This window comes from Syngnathus floridae, chromosome 20 (assembly GCF_059516105.1).
Source record: "Syngnathus floridae isolate MCC-2025c chromosome 20, RoL_Sflo_1.0, whole genome shotgun sequence".
In the NCBI taxonomy this organism is placed as follows: domain Eukaryota; kingdom Metazoa; phylum Chordata; class Actinopteri; order Syngnathiformes; family Syngnathidae; genus Syngnathus; species Syngnathus floridae.
Window position 1 is genome coordinate 7,129,053 of NC_142432.1, and position 9,697 is coordinate 7,138,749.

The window sequence follows — 9,697 nt, forward strand, 5'->3', positions numbered from 1 at the left end:
AGTTCGCTTCATTTTCCCTCCTCACCCACCCCCAATTTTTTTTTCCTCCATAGGTAGACTCAGGAAACGCGTCAAGTTTTGAAAGTGGCAAACTTCTGAAAGGAGGGAAAATATGTCATGTTGATTTTTTTTTTTATGCCATCAGCACATCCTAAGGTGCATCTACAGTAGTTCAACTCTGAATTGTTCCACTTTTGGGGCATTTCCTGAATATTTCGGTTGAAGTTGGAATTGTGTCATTGAGATCAAAGCATCAAAAACTTTTTTCAGTTCTTGATCCCCGGCTGGCGTTTAAAGTGTGCGGGAGTCATTTGAGAAGGCTTCAAGACAGGATATACAGCAGCGTCTCTCTCGGCATCGATTGAGCGGCTTTAAATATCCATCGATATCACAACCGCACGGCTAAATTTCTCTCGGGAGGCCGACTGCGGGAACGGCATCGCAAGCTGACAAGTTGAACATGTGTATCGGTTAGCTTAGCATCGCACTCATAAATCTCGAAACTGCCGACTGCAACGCTCGCATCCTGTTGGTGTCGTGTTCAAAATGTGTATTTTTTATTCAAATGTTTCCGCTGTGTTGTTGACATGGCCGCATTCCCTGGCATGTGTGCGCCCAAGAAAGAATGTTCATAAATATTTCATAAGATCCTGCTCGGCTTCCTGCTTGTGCCCACAAACAAAATATTTCTCGGGTATCATTTGAATAATAAAAAAAAAAAATGTATTTACGGCTTTGAACGATATGTTTACAAAAGAATGCAGCGGAAAAGTTTGCAGCTGGAAAGAAACACGGACGACCGCTAGGTTAGCTTCTTGCTAACAGTCAAGCTTCAGAGGTTGTGTCAGACGCAAATAATCTGTCCGGGGTGGTCGAAGAATTTACGGCGGTAATTCATTGGTTTAATGGGGTCACCAAACTGCCAGATGATGGAAAAGTACACACACAGACACACTCATGGGGATCAATGCACATTACCAAAAGCCATAATCGTCTGAATTGATTCTGCAGCCAAAAAAAGGCTCTCTGCTGAGAAACGGCTTCATTTACAGTACTCAACACAAATTTATCCAAAGTTGTCTTTCCAGTTGATTCCGGGCAAGGCAAAGAAGAGATCGGTGTCAGTCCAACCCATAAAATGTCCATTTTTGAAGGTTGTAGGAAAAGAGCTATCGTCTCCAATAATGATCTTCTTAAGTTGTTCGCTTTCCTCTCGTGCAAGTCAATCAAGTGTCACGACTGACCTGGCGTCACCCCGCCATCCATCTTGCCAAGATGTGCAGTCTTTTGGACGCCACGTCGGGCTCAGCCCGAGCCGCCGCTCTTAGCTTGCTAATCGCTTTTACCTTATCGGCATTCAGTGAAGGACAACATTTCTTCACCTGCGGCCTGACACCCGTCTTCCATTTGTGGACTGAGTCCAAATCAAATGTTTTGATGCTCAACCTTATAAATGACACATCAATTTAGTCCAAGTCTTAATGACTCAATTAGTTCTGTGAATCCACCTTTTGCATTTATATGGATGTGTGCTATTCATTTTGCATACGAGAAGGGCTGATTGTAATTCAGCAGCACGCCTGCGGTGCCATTTGTGCTCAGACCTTCACTCGCTCTTTTGATTCACATGCTTTTTATTTCCGGCCGCCTTTGTTTATGCAGATCGACCGTACCCAATGGAAATCAACCGGGTCGTACATGAGCCATCAGATCCGATTCAAAGTTTGAATCTCTAATGTGGTGTTTCTTGGGTTTGTGTTTGGACAGATTCTGGCCATCATATCCATCCTGTTCATCGTGCTGTCCACCATCGCGCTGTCCCTGAACACCTTGCCGGAGCTTCAGGAGAAGGACGAGTTTGGCCACGCCAACGACAACCCTCAGCTTGCGCACGTGGAGGCCGTCTGCATCGCCTGGTTCACCATGGAGTACCTGCTGCGCTTCCTCTCCTCACCCAACAAATGGAAGTTCTTCAAGGGTCCGCTCAACGTCATCGACCTGCTGGCCATCCTGCCCTACTACGTGACCATTTTCCTGACCGAGTCCAACAAGAGCGTGCTCAAGTTCCAGAACGTGAGGCGCGTGGTGCAGATCTTCCGGATTATGAGGATACTTCGGATCCTCAAATTGGCCAGGCACTCCACGGGGCTTCAGTCGCTGGGCTTCACTTTGAGGCGGAGCTACAACGAGCTGGGCTTGCTCATTTTGTTCCTCGCCATGGGCATCATGATTTTCTCCAGCTTGGTCTTCTTTGCCGAGAAAGACGAAGACGCCACCAAGTTCACCAGTATCCCCGCCTCCTTCTGGTGGGCCACCATTACCATGACAACGGTGGGCTACGGGGACATTTACCCGCAGACGTTACCCGGAAAAATCGTCGGGGGGCTCTGCTGTATTGCGGGCGTGCTAGTCATCGCCCTGCCCATTCCCATTATTGTCAACAACTTCTCTGAGTTCTACAAGGAGCAGAAGAGGCAGGAGAAGGCCATTAAGAGGCGGGAGGCTTTGGAGAGAGCCAAACGCAATGGCAGCATCGTGTCCATGAACCTCAAAGACGCATTCGCTCGGAGTATGGAGCTTATGGATGTGGTAGTGGAGAAAGGAGAGGAGAAAAGCTCCCTGGACAACCACCTGTCACCTAACCGTTGGGGGGGCTCCAGCAGGTTGGCCACCTCAGAGACCAACCTCAAGTCGCCAAAGAAAAGGAGCCTGGAGACCACTGCGGCGGCGCCCAACTCCCCCCACCACATCACCATCACCACCACGGGTAGCCCGCAATGGGGCAGCAAAACCCCACAGCACCTCAACGTCCAGAAACTGGAGGAGATGTACAACCAGATGACCAAGTCTCAGTCCTTCACCAATCTCCACACGGCCAGCTCCATGAGCACGCTCAGCACCACCATTGCCGGCCCAGGCTCGCCAAAGCGGTCCCAAAGCCCCGAGTCCGCACAGAAGGAAGAAATGGAGATGAAGGAGGTGGACGGACCCAAGAGCAGACACCTCCAGGTACCTTCACCTCTCCATCTAGCCACGGTTCAGCTTTCTTCGAGCGACATCCTCAAAGACGGCTTTTATCGATCCGATAACCGGGGCGATGGATCGGAACTCCACATAGAGGAAGGGGAGAGTTTCGGTAGTGCCGTGGAGAACATTCAAAAATCTCTTCGTGGGAACAACGCTCTTAAAATTAAGACGTCCGCCGAGGGCCCGCCGACGCCGCCCAGCACCACGTCTCCTGGAGACATCAGCTCCAGCATCCTGGAGGAAGAGTCACCAGACGGGGAAAGGTCGCCTCTCATGGCCAGCTCGGAAGCGCTTATCCAGGCCGTAGAAAACGAGGAGGAGGCGGGAGAGAACGGCCCCCTGGTGGACACCCCACCCGGCGATGAGGGCCCGTCCTCGGACAACCGCCTGATGGAGGTGGCCGGTGCGATTGGCGTGCCCCGGTCCCCCAAGACCACCGCCCAAAACTGCAACCAGGGCGAGGGGGAAGCCGACCAAAGCGGACACAAAGCGGAGAACCACATTTTCACGTCCGACATCCACCTGATACCCGGGGACAGCGGGTTCTCGCCCACCTGCGAGACCAGCATGTGACTGCGAGAGCCCAAACATTTCTGCATGGCATGGCAAGCCCCTTTCACTTGTGTCGTGGCGGACCGCCCCAACGACAAGGAACCCGTCCATTGGTGGAAACCATTTCCCCTTATAAATAAAAGACAAGCTCCTTTTTCATTACGCAGATGAACTGATCTGTAAATAAGCATGCAAGATAGAAAAAGACTCGTCTTTTACGGTGCTTCATTTGCTGTGTAAATACTCGGATACGAAAGGCAATGACAATGCACGCGATTAAAAAAAAGGACATTACCGTTGACAGCAATGTGACAAATGGGGCAGGACAACCATTGTAGCGACCTATTTATTAAAAAAAAAAAAAATAACATATCACTCATTACCTTTTGTGGAAAATGCAAAGTGTTCCCTTGATTTGTTCCTGTGTGTGCGTGTAGTAACGTTTTGCAAATTTAAGTTCTGATATTCAGTCTACGAATTCATGAGGAAGCAAAACAGCAAGCTTATATTTGGAAAAAAAACAAAAAAAAGAGATCTTTGTTAGGGACAACTCAGGTTTTAGGGAGCTTGTGGCCCACTGCTTAGCACAGTTGTCTCACAAAAATAACAATGAAAAATAATCACTTGTTTTTAAAGAAAAAAAAACGAACAATATTATCTGTAAGTCACAACGTTTTTAAACTTAAAGCTTCTGGATTTAGCACCTTTAAAAAGGTCAGGAACTCTTGTAGCCATACGCTTCATTTTAGCGCTGGAAATAAATCATGTACTCACCGGCGTATTTACCTTTTCACAATTATTGTTAAATCTTAAATCATTTTGTTCAATAAAATAGTTGTAGTTTGGGGATTTTAATCCATTCTAATAATTCAACAAGTAGATCGTGAGCCATAAAAAGCAATTGTGAATTACGACACCTACAGTATACGCTTTACAGTGTAAATGAATCTAGTTTGTCAAATAAAGTAGAAATATTTCTTCAGTTATCGATGGACCAAATCAAGCACACAAATAAGCTTTTGTCTAATCCACTAATATATGACATGTAAGTATGGCGCCGTAGCTCTACTTTTATATAAGTCTCCTGTTTATGTTGCAGGTCAAATTGACCCGTATTCAAATTGCACTTTTTCACTACCCAGCTTCTTCTGCTTGGCTTAATAATGAAATATTAACATTGAGATTTTTCTCCTCGTTTGTTGACACTTCTGGGCAATTAAGTGTCCTGGGTCAAATTGACCCAGAAAAACATAACAGGAGGGTTACATTTTTAGCTTCCTAATATTTGTGGTCATATTTGTGTGTGAATTTAATTTATTGTGTTTGTTGTTTTGTTTACATTGACAGAGAGCATCTCTTGTTGCCTTTGAATTCCAATTTATGGCTGGAATATTTTTTGGGACAGATGGCTGTGTGTACAAAGTGCATGTTTGTATGTTTATTATTGTAATTTATTTCCAAGTTTCTGTCTGTCTTTTGTCACGAGCAAAGAAAAGAGGAAGGAGTACTTAAAGTACAAGATACAGTGTATAATATAATGTGTATTATGATATCTACAATATACTGCGTTGAGTACTGCAAAACTATGCAGGCCCAAAATTGTGGCACTTTATTTTCTTCTGTCTACGAGGGATTTGTACAGACAGACAAATGTATTTTTCCAATGTTCTATCTTTAATATGAGGTAACAAATAGCATTGCACAAACATGCAAAAAGAGAATTTCACAAGGATGCAATTGAAAATTTGGTGGTTGTTTTATGTTTGCTTTTTAATACGATACTGTGTATGTACTGTCAGGCATCTAAACAATGTCAGACTGGAATCCAAAATGGGGAGAAAAAAATAATCATTTTAAAAACGGCCACACTCCATTTGTGTTCTTATTTAATTACTTATTTATTTTTGTGGCAAATTTCTCTATTTTTTCAACAACAACAAAAACATTGTCTCAAAATGGAGCACGACAGTTTAAGTGGTCTTAAAAAAAAACTGTCGGTGGTGCGACTCATAGCTCACATAGCGAGGCATTGTATAGATAGTCTAATTTTATAGCAGAAATCAGGTCTTTATGTAATAGATACAATTAATGCTATTGAGTTCTCAGGTTTTCTATCACTCTTGATGTTTTTTGTCTTTCTTTCTCCCTTCTATTAACCTCAAAGTAAGCCACATTGATGTCTAACCGAACATCGCCAAGCGCTTCCGAACTCGCAGCGCACCCCTTCGGGAGGTCCGATGGATGTGTAGAATCCCCTTCAAAAAGGTGGAGTAGCGTGGGGTGCGTTTTGTCCCGTTAGGGCCACCGTAATTTAATAATCCGGCATGGAACGTAGCAACCGCATCGCATTTGTTGATGATGTGAATCACGCAAATTATATGTGAACATTATCCCTAAAGGGGGGGGGGGGGGAAATCGGATATGGCTGCTGACAATTTATCCATCTCAGGGAGCAGTCATTTTGCCGCTCGCTGTGAACTGAAAATGACATCACAGTTTCTCAGGAGTGGACCCAGGTTACGACCAATCATGGCTCACCTGTTCTGTGAAGCTGAACCGAGGCCTGAAGGTGCTCGTCGCCCATCCATCTGGCTCAAGAAACATCGCAGGGTTTGCAATGTAATACACAACATTTATTTTGGTCTTCTTTGTCCTTTTTGGGCAACTGTACCTCGGACTATAACAGCCCCACGCTACGCCACTGCATATTTAAATTAGACACGACTGTTTCCTCAGCATTCATGTTCCCTTGATGCACTGACATTACCATTGATGATTATTATTGTACATAGCTTGTGTCTTTTATTTTCTCTGAGAGAATGGCTCCTGATCACAAACACACACACACACATAAGAGTTTCTGTACAAAGCGACATCTTTGTATGCATGTTGTAGTCCATAGGATGATGTGGCCGCAGAACACTTTGTTGTCTTGTTTCCATGTTCGCCCACCAACACCAAGTCTATTAGTATATGCAGAATAACAAATAAATGTACATATAACAACTGGTGTTTGGTGCGTTCTCCAATTTACTGTCTTTTTTTTCCCAATACTTCAAGAATGACCCTCGAAAAATCGTAATTCATAAAGGCATGCGATTATTAAAGTGCGTCGCAGTATACAAGATAACAGCGACCCAATGTGACTTGGTATTATGAAGTGCTGTGCCTCTATCTAGCGGTAGGGGTCGGAAGCACACGTGTATCATATATTTGCTTATACGAGGCACAAAATTTTATTTGAAAATTAAATGTATTCGAACAATTGTAATTACTACACTGTAAATTCAAAATTGTAAATTCAAGCCAGCGACAACAACGATAAAACAATAAGATTCAAGATTCAAGAGTTTTTTATTCGCTATGTTTGAGCGTGCCAAACAAGGAATTTGACTTCGGTAAATCACAGCCTCTGTTCAACATTTAGGTGACTAACAACAACACTCAACACTCAATAAGAACGACGAAGACGACAAATAACAGAGGAGTCATGATACCTTCAATGAAGCCATTTGACTTTACTAATATTTTTGTATACGTGTTTTTATTATCATTGAATGACAAATTAAATCATTGTCTTCCGGTTTTACAGATGTCGACACTTTGTCAGTCGGGAGAGGAAATGATCGGGTGAGTTGGACTAACATAGAATGAGCCTCAATTGGTGGTCCTCTTTTCTTATGTATTTATTTATGACGTCAATAGACTGGTGCGGGGTTAGGGTTATGGAAAAAGCAATTGGCAGGATTATGAGTTTGATGCTAAACGACCGCCGGAGGGTTTTGGAGATGACCCACAAAGTGGACCAACATGCACTAAGATTATGTGCCACTAGAGGACAGAGTTAGAATACAGTATTTACTTTGTGTGCCGTTTCTTGTTCACATCAAAATTGTTTTTGCATTGTAAATCATCAGCTTAGCTAACGTCATGTGGCAAATATATACATACATACAGAGCGCTTACACGTAAGATTTTTTTTTTTTGTGCAAATCTTTCCTCTGTTGCCAGTTTAATGATCTAGAACAGTGAAAACGTGATTGGAATAAATAAATATAATAAGGTCGAGAAGAAAAAAAAAATACACACAATAAGTAGGTGTAATCCCCCTCCCAAAAAAGTATATTATTTTACAGATTGTGCCTTTTGGCAGATATTTTCTGAAGTCCTTCGGGGAGGCCATTTATCGCCATGTTTTATATTCACTGAGTCTTTTTGAGGGACCTTTTATACAAGTTCGGTCAGATGAAGACAAAGCTGTGCTGCGGTGGACAAGTGGACTGCTGCGTTTTGCGGATTCTCCTCCACGTGCCGCTGCACCGAGCGTTGCCCACCGCCTGCCACTGCAGCACAGCATCCCTGCAGCCCAAACAAATGTGTCATGTGATTTGCTGTGCGCTAGGTCAAACCATTATGACATGGACACTAACCTGTCCATGTCCTGGCCGTCTCCTTGGCAACCTTGGCTGTGGTTGCGCATGGCGGGCGGCTGGCACGCCACACACACCGTGAAACCTTCGGTGAAGTAGCGCATCCAACGTGTGTGCGGACGGTTCTCTGATGTGCAGTGAGGGGAGCGTGACTCCAAAGAGAATTCCATCCAGAACCTGAGGGAAAACGAGTTAGGGTCTGAGTAAAGGTGACGTTTGTTTCCCGTGCTAAGTACTCAGCAGCAGACTATAAATGATCTGGTGAGTATAAAGTCCCTCACCCTGCTTCCAAAGGGCTCCCGTAGCTGCCTGTCTTGGGCCTCGCCTTGCCGAACTCCAGGCTGGTGATAAATGCAGGCCCTGAAAACAAAGGTCTCAATCATTGGGACTGCATTCAAAGCCATTTAAACACTACTTGCGCTCACCTGTGTGCAGTCCACACGGGGTTCCCCGGCGGTCTCTGTAGTCCATGCAGCCGGCCCGCTCCTCCAAGGCCGGACAGGGCTCGCCACCGTTAGCGGGTCGCTCGGCTATGTGTCGCACCCGCGTGCGCCAGGAGGGTCGGCATGGTTCGGCGCAGCCACTCCAGAAGCTCCAAGCTTTCACTGAACACGCCTGAGCTGGAGTTGGGGACATTGGCGTAATCGGCTAAGCTCTCAGTAAACCAACAAGAGACGATTTGTTCCGACTGACATTGTTTATAACGGGGGTGTCAAACTCATTGTTGTCGCAGGCCGCATTGTACTCATAGTTTCCTTTGCAGGGCCATTATGATTGTGAACCTCTTATAGGCTCATACAGTATAGGCTAAACTGATGAATTACTACTTTTGAAATCAGAGACTACTAAAAACTGTTTAAATATTTTAAAAAGATGAATGCTAATAAAAATTTCTAGCAATTGTTCTATTTTTATAAAATGAAGACAATTTGTAATGTTAGTATTGACACATGAAGTTGATGTACAATTTGTCTTCGCGGGCCACCTAAAATGATTTGGCAGGCCGTATCTGACCCCCGGGCCTTGAGTTTGACACCTATGGTTTACAGAGACATAAAAAAAAGAAAGCCACAAAATAGTCCATTTAAAGTAGAAATGTAAAAACATGAAAGAGGAAAAAAAGCTTTCTTTCAACATACAGTGCAAGCCACACTGTAATTTCTTAAACTGATCGACTTAGTCGCATTCTTCAAATACTTGTCGCTCGCCCCGGCTGGGCAAACAGTTCCACCTCTGTGAGATATTTCCACAGCAGATAAGCATGAGTGCATCTTATCATCTCGTTACTGTGCCAAAAGCACCTGTCAGCGCTCACCTGGGCAGTGGGCAAAGTAGTCCGAACAGCAGTCCCGTGTTGCGACGCAGCTGCGGTCGCAGTAGCAAGTTCCGTAGACGCGATCCATCCTCCAGTCCTTGGAGGTGCAGCTCTGGTCTCGGCCGCTGCAGCATTTACCCAAACAACCTCCACAGACCAACTGGCGCTCTCCCATTAAGGCCAAAAGCAGCAAAAAGTAGGCAACCTCCATTTTGATGTCAATTGGGGACAACTTCCAATAGTGGCAACCCCATGTGCCCCACGTGTCTGACGGTGCACCTCTCTCGAGTCTGAATGGACTCAGAGAGAGAGGTTTGGTTTTCTGCCGCTACACCCCCCCCTCCCCCTCCCCCTGCTTCCTTGCATCACGCCC

General features: G+C 45.0%; 2 protein-coding genes across 3 annotated transcripts in view; one reads left to right on the top strand and one right to left on the bottom strand.

Moving 5' to 3' along the window:
- Window positions 1–6,603, top strand: part of kcnb2b (potassium voltage-gated channel subfamily B member 2b) — a 49,333-nt gene extending 42,730 nt beyond the window's left edge. For both annotated transcript variants that reach the window (XM_088363411.1, XM_088363412.1), the window contains one exon: window positions 1,768–6,603. In XM_088363411.1, coding sequence (XP_088219537.1) covers window positions 1,768–3,600 — 1,833 coding nt within the window. In that variant the 3' untranslated portion in view covers window positions 3,601–6,603. The remainder of the gene's footprint in view (window positions 1–1,767) is intronic.
- A 311-nt stretch (window positions 6,604–6,914) lies between these two features.
- Window positions 6,915–9,637, bottom strand: sbspon (somatomedin B and thrombospondin type 1 domain containing). Its single transcript, XM_088363413.1, has 5 exons — window positions 9,325–9,637; window positions 8,435–8,629; window positions 8,291–8,369; window positions 8,010–8,186; window positions 6,915–7,938 (listed from the first exon to the last, which is right to left on the bottom strand). The coding sequence occupies exons 1-5, from the start codon at window positions 9,533–9,535 to the stop codon at window positions 7,821–7,823; spliced, it is 780 nt and encodes a 259-aa protein (XP_088219539.1). The 5' UTR covers window positions 9,536–9,637; the 3' UTR covers window positions 6,915–7,820.
- Between the last annotated feature and the right edge of the window lie 60 nt (window positions 9,638–9,697).

Excerpts from the sequence above, each read along its gene's own strand:
- sbspon (XM_088363413.1), bottom strand. The coding sequence starts at position 9,535 with ATGGAGGTTGCCTACTTTTTGCTGCTTTTGGCCTTAATGGGAGAGCGC. Across the intron at positions 8,370-8,434 it reads CCCGTGTGGACTGCACACAG|GGCCTGCATTTATCACCAGC; the intron begins GTGAGCGCAAGT and ends CTTTGTTTTCAG. Across the intron at positions 8,187-8,290 it reads GGGAGCCCTTTGGAAGCAGG|GTTCTGGATGGAATTCTCTT; the intron begins GTGAGGGACTTT and ends GTTTTCCCTCAG.